The 24,417-nt window shown below is 42.6% G+C and overlaps 1 protein-coding gene across 1 annotated transcript in view; it reads left to right on the top strand.

The window, feature by feature from the left end:
• LOC124799570 (maltase 2-like) overlaps positions 1–24,417 on the top strand; it is a 121,705-nt gene that overhangs the window by 77,680 nt on the left and 19,608 nt on the right. Inside the window, exons 5-8 of the mRNA XM_047262934.1 lie at positions 4,570–4,805; positions 8,018–8,216; positions 14,554–14,865; positions 21,876–22,021. Of these exons, the coding sequence (XP_047118890.1) occupies positions 4,570–4,805; positions 8,018–8,216; positions 14,554–14,865; positions 21,876–22,021 (893 nt within the window). The remainder of the gene's footprint in view (positions 1–4,569; positions 4,806–8,017; positions 8,217–14,553; positions 14,866–21,875; positions 22,022–24,417) is intronic.

Below are 24,417 nucleotides of genomic sequence, written 5' to 3'. Positions count from 1 at the left end.
AACTGAATGGGTGACCACGGAGTTGTTGGACGTGGATGAGGAAACGAATAAACTATATCATGTATAGTTAAGCTCTGGCATTGAAGAGGATTGGGATGGGTACAAGGCATATAAAAAGATCACTAAGAAACTAACAACGAAGTATAAAGAGGAGAAATGGCACGGAGGATGATAAGGAGGATGAAAATGGCTACCAATCTCGCACACACAATATAGCCTATATCTATTAGACAACAGAAAAAACGCGTTGAAGAACTTCTGGTAGAAAAGAGAAGAGACCATGTGATAAAAGTCTACAACAAATGCAGTACATTAGGTAATATAGAACTTGTACTAGAGGAAGAGGTAAAATAGATGCTAAAAAAGGCAAGAAATGGAAAGGCAAGTGGACCGGGAGGAGTTGTAATGGAACTGTGGAAATCTGGGTACCCTCAGATGGTGAGACTTATGTACAAACAGTCAGATAGATGGTGGAGGGAGAGGAAATACGTACCAAGAAAGTTGTGTGTATCATATATATCTGCTACCTAGAGCGTTTAGTGTTATGGCTTCTATCAGCAGATTTTTTAGCGCTGTACTGAAAAACAGGTTGGAGAATGAGATAGAAAGGTGCGAGAGGAATAGGCAGGTTTTATAGTGGACGATCTTGTGTGAATCGTACTTTTAGCTGTGGATTATACTTTTAGCCTCAAACAAATAAGTGAGAAGCTGTATTTTGGGGGCTAGGAAATACCCCTAGCATTTGTGGCTCTAGAAAGAGAGTACGATTCTGTATCCATCAACGGTCTATGGGAAGCGATGAAGTATATAGATGTAGAATCACAACAGATATCCCTAATTCAAAGTATAAACCAGCAGTTAAAGTAGGGAGAAAGTTGAACGAGATATTCCAAACGTCGAAAGGACTTAGATAGGGCTGCAGTATGTCACCGACCCTGTTTAAAATATATGTGCAGTATTTATTGGACCGGTGGAATCAGTCATGCGGAAGTGTGGGGTTTCATTTCCAGTATTTTACTATCTACTCATTATTATTTGCTGATGATCAGGTACTGATAGCACTAAGGCACTAAGGCCAAGGATGTCAAATTTATGATCAACAAATTGATGGAAGCATTTGAACGAGTCGGGCTTAGAATAAATATAAGCAAAGCAGAATATCTAGTTGTGGGAGGAGATAGGAGGGGATATAACACTGTCCGAGGAACTCTTGAAGTTGTAAAGTAGTTTAAATATTTAGGATCGATTAACCATTCCTCGGGAAGCTGTGAAGGATCCATCAGGCAAGAGGAGAAATGAAAATGCTATATGGTGTTCAGAGGAGCCGGTAAATATCAAAAGAAACAGACAAGAGGATTCTGAAAACAGTAGTGGAAAGTATACTAACATACTGTGCAGGAGGATGGACCCTGCGGGAGCGGTAGAGAAGCGGAGAACAGGCAGTAGAGATGGCTGGAACAAGGAAAGCAGCCAGGATATCCAGGACAGAGCGGAGAAGAAATGAGGAAACTAAGGAAGATAAAGGATATGGAACAACCAGTGGTGTAAAGAACTGAGAATGGATCTCTTCAGTGGTATGGCCATGTACGCCGAATGGAGCAAGGACGATAGCCAAAAGCAATCCTGGCTGGAATGGTCGCCACTAGGAAGCGTGGACGGCCGATACTAACATAGAGACAGGGGGTAATTGGAATGACGTGGAAGAGAGATCTGAAAGAGTAAGACTGCCATGATTGTGAAAACTGGCGAATGGGAATACAGGATAACTTTCGAAGAGTGAAGAGCCCTTAAAAGTAAGCAAGAATCTATCATCAGTAGACTTGGCAAAAATATGGACAATATCTCATACAAGTGTACTGTCGCAACTAACTTCGTTCCCATAAGAACACAACTTACTATGTTGGTAGTGAGAGATAAAAGTGATACGGAATGGTGATAGATACGAGCCCTGCAGTTCGTAACGAGGGACATGTTCTCGTTCCACTAACATATGGCAACCAACTATATCCATCCAACATTTACTGTGAGTCACATTTGTAGAGTAAGGATGTGCGTAATAATGATAATAATAGTAGCAGTAGTAGTAGTAGTAGTGGCAACAGTGTTCGATCTCTGATCATTCGCCCATATACATAAAATGTCTAACAGGCAACAACACATATTTTAAATCTAAGTCAAAATCGTTACTCCTAGAGAACTAGTATTTTATAAGAGAATCTTTATTTAAAACTAGTAGCACTTGCAGAACAGAAGGCAAAAACATTTACTGTTGTTTCACGGGTAACATGAATAATGTCAAGGCTTACATGTTCTTTTTGCTACATTTAAGGGATTATGGTGTTTAGTAATTCACACACACACACACACACACACACACACACACACACACACACACACACACATTCATTTCAACTTAGAACGTACAACTGACATTATTAGAATTTACTATCTCGTAATTCAGGATACGTTGTTACTGTATTATTTCGGAGACTAACCTTCCAAACGGTAATCCAGCTCTTCTTTTTTATTTGATGTACTATAAGCGAAAATTTTTACAGTCAGATACATTTTCTTTAACATTTTATAAGCATAGTGTATTAAATTTCATATTAATAGCGTGTTGTTTTCATATTCCAAATTAATTACTTTTATACACACCGTGATGCGCTGATGGACACACGCACACACACACACACACACACACACACACACACACACACACGTGCACACATAATAAATAAAAATCAATCTAAATAAAACTCTACACCGTAGCTGTGAGGTCAGGTGAATGACTGCCTTTTAGAGGATCCGGGTTCAGTTCCCAGTACTGCCAGGTATGTTTCCTTGGTGACAGGACCGTAACGGGGTGCATTCAACCTCGTGATGCCACTTGAGGAACTACGTGAAAATTCTACAAAGTCGCCAACGGCGGGGAGAGCGGTGTGCTGACCCATGTGCTCCATACCGCATCCGAATGGCACCACATGTTACAGGATGACACGGTGGCCGTTCTAAGACAAGTTACGCGTCTTCAGTTAAATTAAAAGTAAAATGACCCGATTACTACAAGAAACGTCACAAATCGCTGTACAGAAGTTTCTGTCAATATGATAATTACACAGGGCGGTCAGAAACAATCTCTACGGCTTGTAAGGATGTCTCAGGGTAGGAGGTTGTGCTAAGAAGTTATTGTGAAGAAAAAAATCCGATATGTTGCGCCGCTTTCGAGTTAATAGCACTGAAGTTATCCAGTCAGGTCGTTGAGCACAAATTCAAGCGGCCCGCCAGAGATGGTGTCGCCAAACGTTTTGTTTTGTTTTGTTTTAGGGCGCAAAAACAACTGGAGTCATACGCACCCATGTCAAAATTGTAGTACATGAAGACAAAGAGAGGAGTTAAAAACGACTACACGTCAATCCCAATTGACGGAAGAGAAGAGAGCTGAAAACAGGGACGTAGAGAAAGGTTTATAAAATACGCCATAGAGAATCGGAGGTCCAGAACTAGAAATTAAATGGCCTTCGCCATATTGCTACGACGGATAGAAAGTAAAACGGGGTCGACAGCTCGCGTGTACGCGTGTCGTTCGCTGAAAAGGTGATAACTCAGACGGAAAACACAAGGCCAGTCCCGGCGGAGGTTCGAGTCCTCCCTCGGGCATGGATGTGTGTATTGTTCTTAGCATAAATTAGTTTAACTTAGTTGAAGTAGTGTAATTCTAGGGACCGATATCCTATGCAGTTTTGTCCCTTAGGAATTCACACACATTTGAACCTCTTTTGGCAAACACAAACGAGAACGTAAGCGGTTAAAAAAAGTGCATTCCGTCAGGAAATGGCGGACCGTCAAAAGTTGAGCTCAATGCACACGAAGTGGTGGGGGAGCACTAATTAACAGATGGCTATGGCTAAAAAGACAGTGCCCAATACGGAACCTACTTAAAATGATCTCCTCGCGGGGAGAGGATCGAGATGAGTTCGTCCAACCCGCTGGGAGAGGCATAACTGTACACGGGACGGTATTAAGAATCGAAACGGTGCGAAAGGCTGAGGAGATCCGAACGCTTAATTCTACGTTACAGAACAAGTAGCCCTGACTGTTTGTGGCGGTCCGCTTGAAATTGCGCGCACAACCGCCTGATTGGCTATCTTTAATGCCAATTAACTCGGAAATGGCGACAGGCATTCAAATTTTTTTCTCAACACTTATTACGTAGCACAACTACCCGGCAACATCCTTACAAGGTTTCCAGACTGTTTACGACCATCCTGCTTGTAAGATTCTTGCCGGCCGGAGTGACCGAGCGGTTCTAGGCGCTTCAGTTTGGAACCGCGCGACCGCTACTGTCGCAGGTTCGAATTCTGCCTCGGGCATGGATGTTTGTGGTGTCCTTAGGTTAGTTAGGTTTACGTAGTTCTAAGTTCTAGGGGACTTATGGCCATAGAAGTTAAGTCCCATAGTGCTCAGAGCCATTTGAACCATTTTTGTAAGATTCTTCCGTATTGTAGTGGAACAGGAGTGAAATTTCAGAATAAATAAATAGTAATGTGATGAATCGTTTTGTGGTAGGACGTGCTGCGCTTCTGGCTGGACAAGAAGGTGGACGGTTTCCGCGTGGACGCCGTGTCCCAGATGTACGAGGCGGAGGGCTTCCCAGACGAGCTGCCGTCCGGTCTCACCAACGACACGGAGGCCAACAACTACCTGCAGCACGTGCAGACGCAGAACCGTCCCGAGACCTACGAGATGATCAAGCAGTGGAGGGCCATCTTGGACGAGTACCAGGCCGCCGACGGCAAAGCCAAGTACGTACCGGTACACAACATATCTGCATCTGTTAATGTCGACAAGTGTTGGGTCATGTTCTTACGTATAAGGCTTATCAACACGTTACCTTAATGACACGCTTTCGGATATGCAGCCCAGCTGTGATCTCTCAGGTTTTCTCGGCGTGACTGATTAATCGTGAGCTCCCGGGTATTGAGACTGGTAACCCACCACTGTCCAGGGCGTGCCCAGACAGGTCTTCGGCCTATAATATCATTGAATGGAGGAGAATTGTCTTCAGTAATGGACCCCACTTGGAAATGATCCCCGATGCCTCGCTAAGACGTCTCTGGAGACGCCCTGGACAGTGATGAATATCGCCCACAGTGCGGCCCGAGAACCAGGAGTGATGGTCTGGGCTGCCGTTTCTTTCCGTAACAGGACTCCTTAGTTTGTCCACTGCAATCCCAACATTTGCATGTTTTGTCTTTCATTTCATGTATTTCGTGACTTCGCCCCTATATTTCTACAAGGTGTGGTACTTTCCGAAACTTTTACTCTGATGTAGTCGTGGTTTTGTGGAACAGGTGTTGCTGTAGTAAACAGTTTCCTTCTACAATATTTTACCTTCCTGTTACTACAAACAGCTCAATAGTTACTGTTACTCTTTTCATTGGAGTAAATGAAGTGTGACTGCTCTGATAGTCTCTCTTCGCCATCGACAGTAGATGGTATTCTCCTCTTTCTTCCGTTTGTGTTTCGTACTTTTCCAACCAGAGCTTCCAAAAGTGCCACACTATACCTCTGGTGGATCATCTCAGGCGTCCAGTTTGTTCAGGATGAAGCTAGTGACTAATGCTATCTCCAACAGCCAGTAAAACGTCCTACGTCACCACTGTTTTGATTTCCAGATGAAGCTGTAGAATGCACAATACTGGTTGGATATATCCTCTCCACCCATGTTTTTAATTAAGGGCAAAAATGAGTTTAGGCTTTAGGAATTGCTCCTCTCTGTTGTTTTTGGCCCTTATTGTCATCGGCATAGTTTTATTGTTCTCCCAAGTACTTTGTATGATAACATTGCGTTGGATTTCCACGCCAATGCCATTATTTTATCATGTTTCCTTTGGACAGCAACTTCGTGCTGTCTCTGTTTCAATTTCTCCTTCGTCAGTTCAACTGGTAAACCTCTCCTGTTATCCTGAATCGTACCAGTTATGCAACAGCCTATGTCCAGCTGCTGCCTAGTAAGATCACAACCAACATAGAATCTGTTTACACAGAGATGGTAACCGCTGGCATTACGAGTAGCATTTGTACGTTTGTCAGCCGGCCGCGGTGGCCCTGCGGTTCCAGGCGCGTCAGTCTGGAACCGCGAGACCGCTACGGTCGCAGGTTCGAATCCTGCCTCTGGCATGGATGTGTGTGATGTCCTTAGGTCAGTTAGGTTTAAGTGGTTCTAAGTTCTAGGGGACTGATGACCTCAGATGTTGAGTCCCATAGTGCTCAGAGACATTTCAACCATTTTTTGTACGTTTGTCATAAAAATACATAACTATCCTACTTGTAAATGTGGTAGCTGGCCTTAGCAATGCCTGTGTAGCAGTCGCACCAAAGTATGGTTTAACTCCTGTAATATGCGCTGCTCGGCTGTCAGTTAAAACGTACACCTTCAAGCTTCATTTCGTTGTCTTGTTCGGATTGCAGCACTTGAAAATGACACTCCCCTTCAACCCAACAGTCCTCTCATCAATGCTTCTGTACCTTCCTAGAATATAAAATGCTCTGAATTTGTTGTCATAGTTCTGTGCTATGCTTTTCTTTGTAGGCATCCTTGCGACAGTTCCAACTGGATATCGTCTTGCATGGAACATCCAAAAAATCTGAAAAAATCTTTCTCGATTGAATACGTATTTATAAAGTGAACACTTTTGTGTCCATTCTTCAGCGTAGTGATTCTGAACGTCGGGCTTAGGATATACGCCCATATTCAGAATTATACCTAAGAACACTTTCATTGCATCGAAAATAGCTTCTTACCTATCTTTGCACACCGATCTGTGCTTCAGTGGCTGATTTTTTTATTTGAACCTTAGCATACTCGTTTGTGTTTTTTGCTGTCTCATTTATCAGTTCACGCGTAAAAAATAACATACAGAATCCATTACCTCATTAGGACGCTGAAGAGAGGGTTTGAATCCATTTACAACAACGAAATTGGTTTTTACAAAGTCTGATTAATTTCTGTATTTTCGACATCTCTCAGAAGCAAGGTGGTTGTAAGGGTCACTACCACTATTAGACTCTACGTGTTCATCTTTATCAATTTCTGTATTGCTGTCACTGTTTTGTGAACTGTAATTACTGTTGTCATCACTAAAATCGCTCATATCACTCACTCTTCCATCCAATAAATCCAATATTGCTTTACGATTATTAACTAAATTCGCCAATTTTGGCTGATATGGTTACAAACACCGCCTTCGGAGAGAAATATATAGAAACGTGAAAACAAAACATTAACGGTATGCGTTTGACAGATGTGTTTCTTCGTATTACATCGCTTGCCGAAAGATGTCCGAACACTTCAATATCAGAGACACGGCGCTGAGAGCCGCGACGTATGAGTTCTGGAGAATTGAATTTCGTATCAGGCGACGCCCGACATGCGAGTCTATATTTACGCGGTCGGGACTGCCACGCCGGTCGGGGGTAAGGGTTAGTATTTTTACTGTATATTCTAAGATATGGATGTATTTCGAATTACCATCTTTACTTTCACAGCGCTCGTAGATTCTTTATACGTAGTACACCACAAGCCGTGATTTCTATATAGATCAATGTTCACAGTGCGCAAGAAGGCGAGAATAACATAGTTGACACAGTAACACAAAAACTGGAACTGCAGCCGAAAACCTGGGTAGTATAAAATAAAAAGTGCGTGGAACACAAGGAAAAGGGTTGTTTTCCGGGTAATAATCACACTGTTTTACCAGTAATTCAGTCAAGTCAATTAAAAACAAGAAGTAGGTTCTTCACAGTCCCATACTTCCAAAAACGAAGAGGTAGGTGCTTCACAGTTCCATACTTTCAAATTAATGTTTCCTTGTGTTCTAAAAAATAGTGCCCAGAATCTGTGCAACAGTCCCAGAGGGGTAGGATGCAGCATTATGTAACTGGTGGTCGTGCTGTGCTACTGTCTCAGAGGGGTAGGATATAGCATTATGTAACTGGTGGTCGTGTGTGGCAGAGCGATGATGCTGGAGGTGTACGACGACCCGGAGATCGTGATGCCGTACTACGGCACGCCAGAAGAGCCGGGCGCGCAGTTCCCCTTCAACTTCTACTTCATCAGCCAGCTCAACGCCCAGAGCAACGCCTCCGACGTCAACAGGGCCGTCCACCTGTGGATGGACAACATGCCCGAGGGCAACTGGCCCAACTGGGTGGTAAGCCATCTCTCTTTTTCCTATAAATGAACATTACAGTGTGTCAGAGCAAAGTAAGTCGTACAATTTTTGTTTTATGTACTCTAGTCTGTCAGATGTGGACTCTGACCACAATCTATTGGTTATGAACTGTAGATTAAAACTGTAGAAACTGCAAAAAGGTGGGAATTTAAGGAGATGGGACCTGGATAAACTGAAAGAACCAGGGGTTGTACAGAGTTTCAGGGAGAGCATAAGGGAACAATTGACAGGAATGGGGGAAAGAAATAGTGAAGGCAGCAGAGGATCAAATAGGTACAAAGACCAGGGCTAGTAGAAACCCTTGGGTAACAGAAGAAATACTGAATTTAATTGATGAAAGGAGAAAATATAAAACTGCAGTAAATGAAGCAGGCAAAAAGGAATATAAACGTCTCAAAAATGATATCGACAGGAAGTGCAAAATGGTTAAGCAGGAATGGCTAGCGGACAAATGTAAGGATGTAGAGGCTTATCTTACTAGGGGTAAGATAGATACTGCCTACAGGAAAATTAAAGAGACCTTTGGAGAAAAGAGAACCCCTTGCATGAACATCAAGAGCTTTGATGGAAACCCAGATCTAAGTAAAGAAGGGAAAGCAGAAAGGTGGAAGGAGTATATAGAGGGCCTATACAAGGGCGATGTACTTATGGACAATATTATGGAAATGGAAGAGGATGTAGATGAAGATGAAATGGGGGATATGCTACTGCGTGAAGAGTTTGACAGGGCACTGAAAGACCTAAGTCGAAAAAGGCCCCCAGAGTAGACAACATTCCATTAGAACTACTGACAGCCTTGGGAGAACCAGTCCTGACAAAACTCTACCATCTGATGAGCAAGATGTATGAGACAGGCGAAATACCCTCAGACTTCAAGAAGAATATAATAATTCCAGTCCCATGGAAAGCAGGTGTTGACAGATTGAAAATTACTGAACTATCAGTTTAATAACTCACGGCTGCAAAATACTAACGCGAATTCTTTACAGACGAATGGAAAAACTGATGGAAGCCGATCTCGGGGAAGATCAGTTTGGATTCTGTAGAAATGTTGGAACACGTGAGGCAATACTAACCCTACGACTTATCTCAGAAGAAAGATTAAGGAAAGGCAAAAAGGCAAACCTACGTTTCTAGCATTAGTAGACTTAGAAAAAGCTTTTGACAATGTTGATTGGAATACTCTCTTTCAAATTCTGAAGGTGGCAGGGGTAAAATACAGGGAGCGAAAGGCTATTTACAATTTGTACAGAAACCAGATGGCAGTTATAAGAGTCGAGGGGTATGAAAGGGAAGCAGTGGTTGGGAAGAGAGTGAGACAGGGTTGTAGCCTATCCCCGATGTTATTCAATTTGTATATTGAGCAAGCAATAAAGGAAACAAAAGGAAAGTTTGGAGTAGGTATTAAAATTCATGGAGTAGAAATAAAAACTTTGAGGTTCGCCGATGACATTGTAATTCTGTCAGAGACAGCAAAAGACTTGGAAGAGCCGTTGAACGGAAAGGACAGTGTGTTGAAAGGAGGATACAAGATGAACATCAACAAAAGCAAAACAAGGATAATGGAATGTAGTCGAATTAAGTCGGGTGATGCTGAGGGAATTAGATTAGGAAATGAGACAGTTAAAGTAGTAAAGGAGTTTTGCTATTTGGGGAGCAAAATAACTGATGATGCTTGAAGTAGAGAGGATGTAAAATGTAGAGTGGCAATGGCAAGGAAAGCGTTTCTGAAGAAGAAAAATTTGTTAACATCGAGTATAGATTTAAATGTCAGGAAGTCGTTTCTGAAAGTATTTGTATGGAGTTTAGCCATGTATGGAAGTGAAACGTGGACGATAAATAGTTTAGACAAGAAGAGAAGAGAAGCTTTCGAAATGTGGTGTTACAGAAGAGTGCTGAAGATTAGATGGGTAGATCACATAACTAATGAGGAGGTATTGAATAGAATTGGAGAGAAGAGGAGCTTGTGGCACAACTTAACTAGAAGAAGGGATCGGTTGGTAGGACATGTCCTGAGACATCGAGGGATCACCAATTTAGTATTGGAAGGCAGCGTGGAGGGTAAAAATCGCAGAGGGAGACCAAGAGATGAATACACTAAGCAGATTCAGAAGGATGTAGGCTGTAGTAGGTACTGGGAGATGAAGAAGCTTGCACAGGATAGAGTAGCATGGAGAGCTGCATCAAACCAGTCTCAGGACTGAAGACCACAACAACAACAACAGTCTGTTACCAATATAATTTCATCTTAAGGCAGTTTAGTGCAATTATTTACTTTGCGCAAAGTCTCCAACAAAAGTCGAACGACATGAAAGGGTAGCCGCAGTTGAGAAAGGAATGAGACACGGTTTTAACGTTCCCCAGATCAGTCTGCACACTGAGCAAGTTGTGAAGGAAACTAGGGAAGAATTGGGAAAGAGAATTAATGTTCATCGAGAGACAAAATAAAAAGTCCGAGATTTGCCGATGACATTGTAATTCTGTCAGTGACAGTAGAGGACTTGGAAGAGCAGTTTAATGGAATGTGGAGTGTCATGTGGAACAAGGGTAATGGAGTGTACTTGGATTAAATCAGGTGATGCTGAGGGAATTAAATTGTGAAATGAGACACCAAACGAAATGGATAAGTTTTGCTATTTGGGCAGTAGAAGGACTGATGAAAGCCGAAATAGTGAGGATGTAAAATGCAGACTGGTATTAGCATGAAAAGGATTTTTGGAAAAGAATAAGTTATTAACATCTAATATCATTAATTTGAGTGTTAGGAAGTCTTTTGTGGAGGTCTTTATGTAGAAAGAAGCCTTGTATGCAAGTGAAACGTGGATGATAAGCAGTTCAGAAAAGAAAAGTATAGAAGCTTTTGAAATATAGTGCTATATAAGAAAGCTGAGAATTAGATAAGTAGGTCGAATAACAAAGAAGGTGGTACCGAATTGAAATGGGGAAAAATTTATGGCACAACTTACTAAAAGAAGGGATAGCTTGGTAGGGCAAATCCTGAGTCACTGCCAATATAGCGACGGAAGAAGGTGCTGATGGTGAAACTGTAGAGGGAGACCAAAGCTTGATTGAAGACAGTGAGCAGGTTCAAATGGATGTAGGAGATGAAGAGGCTTGCGCAGGATAGAGTAGTATAGAGAGCTGCATCACAGCAGTGTTCGGACTGAAGACCACATCAACAACATTTTGTTACAAATATAAACTCACCTAAAGGCATATCGGTGTTGTTATTTACGTTGCAATGTGTCTTCAGCAATATACGGAATATCACAGACTTTCAGTTATTTACAAATAATTATTTTCTATGGTTTAAGCAACAGCAGCCAACATGAATTTTCTCTTGAACAACTTCAGCTCTACTGTACACGTTTGTTTTTCGTAACGAATACATTTCGGACTGACACCTATTTTCAATAGCTTTAATGGATGGAAAATAGGTCCACCGTAAACTTCCTTTTTTCCTAATAAGTATGTTTCGGTTTATACCTATTATCAACAGTTTTCATGGCTGGAAAATGCGAGGCACAATTTTTTTAAGTGATTGTCTTTTTAAAATGTGGTCACTGGAGCGCTGCAGTTGATTATTAGCGTATGCGCTCTGAGTACGTACACCTATTCTCTAGCGACATTCGCCATGATGGGTGCATTCGTTCGAGTTTAAAATATCCCAGAGGATTCGAAATTCTGCCGAATGTGAAATACACACAGTGATTCGTTTTATGTGTGCGAAGGGCATGAAAGGAGTCGAAATTCGTTGGCAGATAGCCGAAGTCTGCGAAGAAAATACATTGAGAGATTTAACGGTACCAAAGTGAGTTAGCGCTGTTGTAGATAGCCGTAAATGCTTCATGATAAACTGAGAAGTGCGCAAACATCTGCACTCACTGAAGACTGGTGCTGGAACTTCATACAAACATTAAAGTGTTTCCATAAGCTTGAAGAAAAATTCTTTGTGAAATTTTTAGAGAGGGCATGAATTACATGAAGCTGTGCTCGCCCTAGGTACTGAGGTACACAAAACCAGTCGTGCAGGCATTGTTACAGTAATGAAGGTGACGAACTTTGAAGCAGCATTGCCGCTGGAGAAGAAAAATGGGTGACTCATGATACACAAGAACCGAATAAGAAGCCATGGAATGGAGGTATTTTATACCACAAATGAAAAAGAAGTTGAGGCAAACAGTTTCAACTTGGAAAATCGTGTGCACTGTGTCTTGGGATAGCCAGATGGCACTGTTTTTGGATTTTTTTTTGCCCCAGGCAGTGTCTGAGACACTGTCAGATCCACTTCGAGTAATCCAAAGCGTAAGGTGTGACAGTCTCAATAAAGGGATATTTTTGTTTCATGATTACACCTGTCCACAAAGGGCTCAACGAACACAAGACCTCATCGTTTCTTAAAACTAGAAATAGGATCAATGCTCTCTTACCACTTAGTTCCTGTGCCTGAAAAAAAAAAACGAACAAGAGGGGAAAAATATTTAGGTGGTCAACACAGGAAAAAGACAACGATACCAAAACAGTTGTTCAGCGATGGTTGGAAAATTAGGAAGCAGAATTTTATGAGAATAAAATTAAAATGTCGGTTGTTCGTTTTGATAGATTCCTTAAATTTGGTGGTACTTTGTTGAACAGTAGATTAACGTATATGTTTTAACCTAATAATAAAATTATCTTAAAATGCACTCGCGTTAGTGTGGTATGAATATAGCACTTAAAGAAGCCTCATAAAAGTTAAGGAGCTCCATTAATTTAACGAAATTGTTTCGTAATAACATCCATGTAGTAAACTCATAATGAAGAGTAGTAATGTGACGCTCAGTTTTCGCAGCTACATATACGGAGTGGTTTTGTTAAATGGTGACAAACTGTAAGGAACTATCCCTGAGAGGATAAGAAGCACGTAAAGTCGTGTAGAAATTTCGCCGGAAGTACGTGCAAAGTGAGGTACACCCACTTGAAAGTGGAGATAAAAGGTGTTGAACACTGTTGAATATGACGCCAATATCAGAACCAGAGTAGTAGGTAAGTGTTCCACCAATATGAAGTAAACCAGACGACCGTATGGAAGATTTTCCACGACAACTGCGTCTTTCTGTATCAGTTACAATGCGTGCAGGCTTTGTTGCCTCTGCAGCGACGGTTTGATCACTGGTTCGTCGCACCGGCCACTACGGGGCTGGGATTTCTGTCATCCGCCCCACTCGTAGACGAGACTACTATTACGAGGGTCGCTGTTGCCAGCATTCACAACACCCACCTGTGGGTTACAGAAAATCTCCATGATATGGTGGCAGTTAACCATCAGTACTGGTTCAGCCTCAATGCGTGGCCGAGGATTATTGGCCGACCGCCACGTGGGACCAGTCATCCTCTCACAAGCCTCGCAGGTGAGGCATGTCCTCGGTCCCTGCAGGCGGCCCTACTCTCCTACCGGAAGATGTGCCTCTGATGGTACAAAGGGTAATGTGGCTACTGCATTATGGTGCTCCAGCTCACCACCCTCTTGAATGTAAAGCTGAAACTCTAGTACGGACAGAACATTCCCACTTGTCTGTGTGTTCTCAAGTGTGCTTTTCATCATTGAAACCCACACTGTCAAAGATGTTTTATCCCTACCTTCAAGTGGGTGGACCTCCCTTGGAAAATGTTTCCGTCAATATGTCCAAATGAGCTTCTTCGCTCCTTATGTCTCATGGATCATTTTCTACAGTTTACCCTCATTTAGCAAAATCACCCAGTATATACGGAGAAGAAACGGTATGCACAGGGTGATCGAGCTGCCCCTGCCTCTGGGTTTTATGCAACCTGCAACACCTTCAAAAACCACACACTAGTTTATTATATTCTCTCGCTCACTACGCAAAAACTATTAGTCCCACAGAAAAAATGAACGGGACATTTTTGTGAGAAAGGTAACGTAATTAAAATCTGTACTTGGATATGTATTCGCTGGAGCCACCGGTTATCGAGTTTGAAGGTCACTTTTGTACATTTTTCTTGAATAATTCGAAAACCGTGGCCTTTAGCGAAAACGTGTTCCAACACAAAATTTATTGCATTAAATTTTCTACAAATAGGCTCTATTCATTTTTCCTTTAGGATTAATAATTTGCTCCTAGCGGGCGAGAGAAGGCGGAAATCTGGTACATGGTATTTGAAGGCATAGGAGATTGCATAAAGCTCAGTGGTAGGTGCAGTTGGATCACCCTGTATAAGGCCATTAATATGTTTCTAACAGCCTGCATCGTACTAAAGAGTAAATACAGTGAGGGAAAGCGACGACGCTGTGTGAGCTGAACCATGTGGTCCACAGCTGGGCAACCACGACCAGCCCCGTGTGGGCACCCGCCTGGGCGTGGCGCGCAAGGACCTGTTCAACATGATCTCGCTGCTGCTGCCGGGCACGGCCATCACCTTCATGGGGGAGGAGATCGGCATGGAGAACACGCATGTCTCCTGGGAGGACACGGTCGACCCCTGGGCGCTCAACGCGGGGCCCGACCTCTACGAGTCCGTCACCAGGGACCCGGAGCGCACGCCCTTCCAGTGGAACACCAGCGCCAACGCAGGCTTCACCGACGAGGGCGTCAAGCCCTGGCTGCCCGTCAACGAGAACTACCTGCAGGTCAGTGCTCTGCATCCCCAACTCGCATTCACAGCCATTTTACCACTTGCTGAGCAACAAGTGTCCAAGTTAGGATATATGTATCTGCACAACTGATGACAATAGCTGCATCAGGAAACATTTCAAAACTACCTGGCCGGCCGGAGTGGCCGAGCGGTTCTAGGCGTTACAGACTGGAATAGCGCGACCGCTACGGTCGCAGGTTCGAATCCTGCCTCGGGCATGGATGTGTGTGATGTCTTTAGGTTAGTTAGGTTTAAGTAGTTCTAAGTTCTAGGGGACTGATGACCTCAGAAGTTAAGTACCATAGTGCTCAGAGCCATTTGAACCATTTTGAAAACTACCTTAAGTTACTACAGTTCGTTACTCCTCCAAGTACCCAGCAGCATACATAATTCACTTCTCAAGCCTTCAGTCACTGAGCGAAATGCGGCAACAGGTATGCTAGTGGGTTCGTATGTGAGAGGATGCCTATTTATCCGCAAAACGTCACATCTGCTAGTGTTGAGGATCAGTTGTCACTCCCCACACCAACCGCCGATAATCTGCATGTCTCCCTGCATTTCATTACAATTTTCTTGCGTTGCGACTTCTCTGTGTATAACAGCATCATGTCTGATGGAACTTCCGTCGTTATCCACTAGGTCATGTATACACGGTTCGCAATGCTAAGTGGTTTTCGTTGAATGCTATCTTTCGAAATGTTTCCCAAAAGCAAGCGAAATGGAAGTGAGCACATGAGGAAGAGAATCAATGAGGTTACAGTTCACGGGTTCCCATATAATGACTAGAGTGGGAAAGCAGTTCCTGGAAAATCTGTGGGTGCTGATTGCAAGTGATCCCTGCACCACCCAAGTAACGAGCAGCCCTTAGTGGCTCGCCATCACAGTTTTCTTTATATTAAACACCTTTGTGACTAATGCCCTTTTGGCATATTAAATATTTTATAAATGACATGCAAGTACTGCCAGTCTTTCACGACGATTCCGTACTTATACTCTATCATACGTTTTTAGTCATAATTCTGTGACCATGTTAGAGAATATAGACTATTCTTTCTTTTAAATTCTGAGGAAGACACTCCTAGCAGTGTCGAAACCAAAAATACTGACCGAGGGCTGATTTTCTTTCAATTGTGAACCATATGTTTGTGACTATTACAGCGCCATCTATCACAAAGCGAAAAAAGTGGTCCAACCAAAACACTCATTTTTCTTTACGTACTACACGAATATGTAATAAAAATGGGGGTTTCTATTTAAAAAAAAAAAGCAGTTGATATCCGTTTGACCTATGGCAGCGCCATCTACCGGGCCAACCATAGCGCCATCTGGTTTCCCCCTTCAAGCTAGACAAGTTTCGTTCTCTGTAGTTTTTTCGTTTGACGCTTATTTCGTGAGATATTTGGCCCGGTCACGATCAATGGACCACCCTGTATATCCTGAGAAAAGTAGTGGTCCAATAAAACTCCCATGGAGTACTCCCGGAGTTACTTTCACACCTCGAGATTTCTGTCTGTTGACAATGAGATGCTGTGTTTTGTTAGCTGGAAACTCTTCAGTCTAATCACACAGCTGATCTGATATTTCATATATTTGTATTTTGTTCATTAGCCGGCAGTGCGGAATTGTATCGAAAGCCTATCGGAAGCCAAGGAACACAGCATCAATTTGGACGCTGATATCTACTGCTTTCTGGTATACGAACGGAACGATCTGAGTTTCACACGATCGTTGTTTTCGCAACCCTGTTGATTCCTGCAGAGAAAATATTCGTTCTCTAGAATTAACACACATTCTACGATAGACCGATGTCAGAGATACAGGCCTATAGTTTTGTGCCTCTGTTAGATGACCCGTTTTGAAAATTTAAGGTTAACCATATTGGCATCTGGATTAACACATTCAATAAACACAGGAAACCTAAATACGGATCGTTGGACAGAGAATAATCTCCGTAATGTCCGAGAACAACACACACATGTAATGGGTAGTGAATTGGTTGGGGAGGACCAGTACGTTGGTCAGCTCGTCACATCGATATTACGCATTTGGATATTTAATTGTGGGGTCACTTGAAATCGTTGATATGTGTGAGCTCCGCTAGTGATGGACTAACAGTATGGGGATGCGTCATCAGTGCGGACTAGCACATCTCTGACCAACCTGAAGTTTAACTGACAGTGTGATTTCCTGAGAAGTCAGAGAGAAGCATTCTTTACTATGAATTGACTCCAAATTGGGCAACTCTTTTAGCGAAGACTAGCAAGTGCAGGTCATATGTAACAGTTAGTAGATTACATTAGAAGCTCTGCTGTTTCACAGTAACAGAATAATGTGTTCTGATTGTTTTACTCGTTTGTTTACAGTGTTCTGTCTTAAGGTTTGCATTTTAGGACCTTTTTATTTTCTTGGTCCATACCAGATGTAGTAAAATATTGAAAACTATACTTTTTTAACATCTGTTTATACAGGCGGCATGAAGGTAGCAGGAGTAAAGTACACGGATAGAAATGTTATGTACAACGGCAATCATAAGAATCATGGGGCATTAAAGGGGGACGGAGGTTGAGAGGGGATCGAGACAGGGTTGCAGCCTGTCCTCGATGTTGTTCAATCTGTGAATCAAGCAAATAGTGAAGGAAACCAGAGAAAAATTTAGAGAAGGAACTAAAGTTCAGGGAGAATAAATAAAAACTTTGAGTTTTGCCAATGACATTACGATTCTGTCAGAGACAGCAAAGGACTTGGAAGAGCGGTTTAACAGAATAGACAAGGTCTTTAAAGGAGGGTGTAAGATGAAGATTAACAAAAGCAAAATAACCATAATGGGATATAGTTGAATTAAGCCCGGTGTTGCTAAGGAATTAGACTAGGGAACGAGACTGTGGAAGCTGTAATAAATTTAGCTAATTATGCAGCAAAATAACTGATGGTGGCTGAAGTAGACAGACTATAAATTGAATACTGGCAATGGCAAGGAAAGCGTTTCATGAGAAGACAAATTCGTTAATTTAGAATATAGTTTTGAGTATTACGAAGTTTTTTCTGAAAATATTTGTAGGCTTGTATGGAAGTCAAACGTGGACGGTAAACTGTTCAGGCAAGAAGAGAACTGAAGGTTTTGAAGTATTGTACTACAGGAGAATGCTGATGATTGTATGGGTAGGTCATATAGCTAATTGGAAAAAGTGTGTGTGAATTTCTAAGGGACAAAACTGCTCAGGTCATCGGTCTCTAGACTTACACACTCATTGAACTAATTTAAACTAACTTATGCTAAGAACAACAAACACACTCACACCCGAGAGAGGACTCGAAACTTCGGTGGGAGGGGCCGCGCAGTCCGTGACAAACCAATGAGGAAATCGAAATGAGGAGAAGAGAAATTTCTTGCATAACTTGACGCTAAGAACATATTGATTGATAGGATTCATTGTGAGACATCAGTGGATGACCAGTTTAGTATTTAAGGCGAGTCTGTGAGGTAAAAATTGTAGAGGGAGACAAAGAGATGAATACTGTAGGCACGTTCAAAAGGATGTAGGCTGCAGTAGTTATTCGGAGATGAAGAGGCTTGCACAGGATAGAGTAGCGTGGAGAGCTGCATCAAACCAGTCTTCGGACTGACCACAATAACAACATCAGCAGCAGCAGCAGCAACAACAATAACAACAACAATATAATCATAATAGGCAAAATAAAACTGTCTCGGATTATATTTGGAAAAAGGTTGAGATAGGAGTGATCCCTGTTAACGAACGTTCCAGAAGATGCTGGAAATGGCCATCGTTGATGGCGATGCAATGCTGATCTCGATTTATCGAATTGTGAGACAACTGCTCATGGGGGACAGCAGCCATAGTATGTTAGTGTGTGAAAATTTTTTGAGTACACTTGACGTTTCATTTTGCCTCTCAGGTGAAAATCACAAGGAGAGAGATTAGGTAGGCAAGGTGCAAGGTGGCCAGGAGATTGCACTGCGACTGCTAATTGTACTTTCCTCGTTGAACATGTGGTGCACTCATGGCAAGGTTGTCAACCGGCATGTGCTTTTGCTCCATCTTGCTCAAAATATCCGTACAGCCATTCATCTTCTATGACTTTATCCACATATGATTTAAACGGTTTCTCGACGTGCCGATTAGCATCAACAGTTTGGTGAAAGAATCGTGTTACTGTGGGAACAAACACTACGCACCAAAAAGCAGTGTTGAGATTATTCAGAACTCTTCAGAATGCTCGTGGGGATTTTATGATGCTTAATGGCATATTTTCTGTGTACCTTCAAACACTCTGACAGTTTGAAACAGGACTCATCTGAAGAAATGAAAAACTAAGGGTTCAGAACTCCTAATTCTACTGCCTTAAGAATGAAATGGCAGGACTCATTCGCGGAGGTCCGTCTGGAAACTTGAATTTATGCACAACAATAAATTTGTACCGACTCAGACGCAGGTCCGTGTTGATAATATTTCGACAGGACGGTCTCTTAATTTTCACTTGTACAGAGAAGCGGCATTAAAATTTCGTCTGACTTCGTTATAGGCTTTCCTTCACTGAAGGAACTTTTCTCTGGTGTTCTAACTCTTTTTGGATAGTTGCGGTTTTCATTCGTTACTGAGTCCGTTTCGCGACATTCCGTCATTAAGATTCACATTGCTGACTTCGCTTGATGTTTTGACAACAAACTTCCAATCTTAACCTCTGGTGAATACAGGTCCAGCACGTTTTCCACGAATTCTGTTTCTCATACAGACGACAATAAACACGCTCTGGTTTATCGTGAGCACCATTTTGTGTTGCATTCAATTGGTCCACTAAACACGTCTTCCGCTGTCATTCACTCAAACATAACCAGCGGCAAAATGCTCATGTCGGAGCACAAAAAAGTAAATATGCTCCTTCTTAAAAGATTGTGACAGGGAAGTGAGAAACCAGCTGCCACAATCCTCATTCCGCCTTCCTCACGAAAAATTTTGGTATCGAACATATTCTCGGTCTTTTAACATAAAACATTCCAAATCCTTTTGCCAGTCTGTCTTTGTAGGGAAGTATTCATGTTTAGTATCTCCCTCTCACTGCCACTGTCTTTATATGTCTCTCCCCCACTGTCTCCTTCTTCTCCCACTCACTTCTCCTGCCTGCACCTCCCACTGTCACTGTCTTCATCTCTTTCTCTCGCTCTTCTTTATCACTGTCTCGTACCCTGCCACTTTCATTATCTCACTGTCCCACTGCGATTGCCTCTGTGCTATTCTTTTTGTCTCCTCGTTCCACTCTTTCTTTTTTCTTATAGTTGCTGTTTTTATCTTCAGCTACCACTGTCTCCTCTCCACACGTGTCCTTGGAGGTGGTTTTGACCCCTAGAATGGGAAACTTAAGCACTTGGGTATAGTGGATCAGGGAAACTGGGGCAACTTTTTTCGTGTTAAAATCTACCCCTAAGCCTCTGTAGAGGTTCCATTCGTCTCTCTCTTTCATTTTCACTGTCTCCTCCCTCTTTTGCTCGCACTGCTTCTTTCTCTGTTCATCTCTGTTTCCCTTTTACTGCTACTGCCTGCCAATGAGCATCACTGCCTCTCTCTTCTTGATTTCCACTGCTACTGTCTTCATCCATCTCTCTTTCTCTTTCAGTACCACTTTCTTCATCTCACCGTTACTGCCTCTTCTAGCTTTCTCTCCCATTAGCACTGTCTTTTCTCTCTTCCACCACCACTGTGTCCCTGCTGCTCTCTTTCAACACAAAAAGGGCGAACATGTTCAGATGTCAAAATTTTTGGTGAGGAAGGTGGAATGAGGATTGAGACAACTGTTCCCCACCTTTCTGTCAGTGTCTTTTAAGAAGGAGCGTATTCACCCTTTTCTGTGCTCCGCCTGGAGCATTTTTCAGCTGGTTCACTTTTTTTCCCTTTTACAGAAGAACATGCTGCTTATATAAAACGAATTCTGTAGGTCAGTAAAGTTTTAACAGTGTACACACTTCGATACTTTTACATCTTTTGACATATATAAACAAAAAACAAACATGCTTAACATAAGGTTAACACAAAATCGTCTCCCATAAAATGAAAATTCACTTTACATTACTTAAAGTAAAAATGCCCAACATTTTAGGCTGCAGTACGCAAAAAATCGGTATTTGATTAGCAAGTAGAAAGAATTTCGTATAACATAATATTTTTTTGTAAGGTGCTTACCACAACATGTTGCACCGTTGAATAACTTCCAGGAAACTGGAAATTTCTGTAAGTTCCTGTGGGACCAAACTGCTGAGGTTGCCGGTGCCTAGGCAGTCTGTGATGGGCAGTTCTCCCGTTCATTAACAAGGATCAGTTCTGCGTCAGCCTTACAAATATTTTCCTCCCTATTTTTATTTTGTGCACCGTGCATTTTAAACTAGACTTTAGACATTAAACCCTATATGGAGAGCATAGGAACAGCTGTTTATTGGTTTTAAGCTTGCAGATGATTAGCCCTTTGATTAATCCAAAGCCGGCAGGGGTGGTCGAGCTATTCTAGGCGCTACAGTTTGGAACCGCGCGACCGCTACTGGTCGCAGGTTCGAATCATGCCTCGGGCATGGATGTGTGTGATGTCCTTAGGTTATTTAGGTTTAAGAAATTCTAAGTTCTAGGGGACTGATGACCTCAGAAGTTAAGTCCTATAGTGCTCACAGCCATTTGAACCATTAATCCAAACTTATCATCATCTAAGAGATCCTCATTTTTCTTTCCTATCTTTTATGAATCGTTCGTGTCAGCAACTTTTCAGTATTAGCTGTTAAGCTGATTATAGAATAGTCCTGGCACTTATCTGCCCTTCATATCTTCGGGATTGCGTGAGTGGTAGTTTGGGAACAGTCTAATGGTATATATCCACACTCGTAGATTCTACAAACTACCTTGAATAGAAGTTTGGTTTCTACTTCCCACAACGACTTTAGAAATTTCAAAGGAATGATCTGACTTACGTAGTCAGTATTGTACGAGACTGTGTACGTGTTGGCAGGGCATCAATGTGGAGTCTGAGCTGGAGGCGGATCTGAGCCACATCAAGGTCTACAGGAAGCTGGTGGACGCCCGGGGCTGGCGCGTGGCTCAGCGGGGAGCGCTCGACACCGCCATCATCTCAGAGTGGGTCTTCGCCTTCACCAGGTCAGTCAATCGTGTCTACCTCTCACATTTTAGTTGCAGTGGGGTCCACAGCCAAAACAAATTATCTGAATTTTAACAGTCTGCTGCACTAGCTGTAATTTGTTGGAATAAAATATCCTTTTATTTTCGATTCTCTTCCACCGCAGTCTCAGTTGCGTAGCCATTCTCAAGTGTCTAGGTCCATTGCTTTTCTTGATATACAGTTTGCATCGGGTATAATTGCAGATATTTAATATGTACAAACATCCTTGTGTTGGTTCTTTATTCTTTTTGTCAAACAGTCTTCCTACAAACACGTCACAAACTTTATGACCTGATGTTTTCTGCATGGTCGTAACTGCACCACTAAGTAGGCTACGGGTGTCAGTATAGGGTAACAACTTTACATTCGCACCTGGCCTGCTGCCCAGGGGAAAATAAGCATTAAGGGCTTGATCTTGCCACACGTATCTGGAGGTATTAACCAACCTAAAGACATGCAACTTGTAGTACCTATAATTATTTTTGTGTAAACGACGTGAACACGGATGTAATAATGATAAATATAACGTCCTCAGTCACCACCAGAAATATTTGCACCTGTACGCTTTACACCCTGTATGGCAATGATACACTATGTGATCAAAAGTATCCGGACACCTGGCTGAAAATGACTTACAAGTTCGTGGCCCTCCATCGGTAATGCTGGAATTGAATTTGGCGTTGGCCCACCCTTAGCCTTGATGACAGCTTCCACTCTCCCAGGCATCCATACAATCAGGTGCTGGAAAGATTCTTGGAGAATGGCGGCCCATTCTTCACGGAGTGCTGCACTGAGGAGACGTATCGATGTCGGTCGGTGAGGCCTGGCACTAAGTCGGTGTTCCAAAACATCCCAAAGGTATTCTGTAGAATTCAGGTCAGGACTCTGTGCAGGCCAGTCCATTACACGGTGTTATTGTCGTGTAAACACTCCGCCACAGGCCGTGAATTACGAACAGATGCTCGATCGTGTTGAAAGATGCAATCGCCATCCCAGAAGTGCTTTTCAACAGTGGGAATCAAGAAGGCGCTTAAAACATCAGTGTAGGCCTGTGCTGTGAGAGTGCTATGCAAAACACCAAGGGGTGCAAGCCACCTCCATGAAAAACATGACTACACCTTAACACAACCGCCTCCGAATTTTACTGTTGGCATTACACACGATGGCAGATGACGTTCACCGAGCATTCGCCATATCTACACACTGCCGTAGGATCGCCACATTGTGTACCGTGATTCGTCACTCCAAACAACGTTTTTCCACTGTTCAACCGTCCAAAGTTTACGCTCCTTACACCAAGCGAGGCATCGTTTGGCATTTACCGGCGTGATGTGAGGCTTATGAGCTGCCGCTCGACCATGAAATCCAAGTTTTCTCACCTCCCGCCTAACGGTCATAGTACTTGCAGTGGATCCTAATGCAGTTACGAATTCCTGTGTGATGGTCTGGGTAGATGTCTGCCTACTACACGTTACGACCCTCTTCAGCTGTCGGCCGTCTGTCAGTCAACAGACGAGCTCGGCCTATACGCTTTTGTGCTGTACGGGACGCTTCACGTTCCAATTCAGTATCACATCCGAAACAGTGTACCTAGGGATGTTTAGGAGCGTGGAAATCTCGCGTACAGACGTATGACACAAGTGACACCCAATCACCTGACCACATTCTGCTCTCTTACGATGTCTAATGACTATTGAGGTGGCTGATATGGAGTACCTGGCAGTAGGTCGCAGTACAATCCACCTCATATGAAAAACGTATGTTTTTGGGGGCGACCGGACACTTTTGATAACATAGTGTATGTCAGTAAATATGACAGATAGCTCAAAAATTTTTCTTTGAAGATGGCACAACTGGTGTTGTGAGAGGCATGTAATGTAATATAGAAGATGTAGCTAAGAGAGTACTCAGGAAAATCAGCACGTGACTTTCAGAAAAGAGATTAACACTTAACTGCAAGAAAACGGAATGGAACTCCCCTAAAAGCAAAGTTTTACTGTCTTCAGGGGATCAAACAATTAGAGAAATATGCTATGTCTGTCACCACTGTACAAATATTCCGTCATGGGGTTTGTTTTTGACAATGTTGACTCATTCAGAAAACCTTGCAATATTTTCAATGAATACTGGACGGAAAATACAATACGCACTTCAACAGGGCTTCGTTAGCACTCTGTACAGAAAGGTGTGCGCTATTTCAATAGCGTTGCAGTAGAACTAGAAAAGGTGACTGATAAACCTCAAATATTCAACTGCAAGTTGAAAGTTTTACTTGTAGAACACTCCCACATTCCCCCTATTCGATAAAGGAGCTGAAAATTCTTCATGTAATGAGTTATTTATTTGCACAATCGCTCAGAAATTTTTTCGTGTT

Source organism: Schistocerca piceifrons, chromosome 1, assembly GCF_021461385.2.
Source record: "Schistocerca piceifrons isolate TAMUIC-IGC-003096 chromosome 1, iqSchPice1.1, whole genome shotgun sequence".
NCBI classification, from domain to species: Eukaryota; Metazoa; Arthropoda; class Insecta; order Orthoptera; family Acrididae; genus Schistocerca; species Schistocerca piceifrons.
The sequence above is the reverse complement of the archived record's forward strand: the minus strand, read 5'-3'. Positions and strand labels throughout refer to the sequence as shown.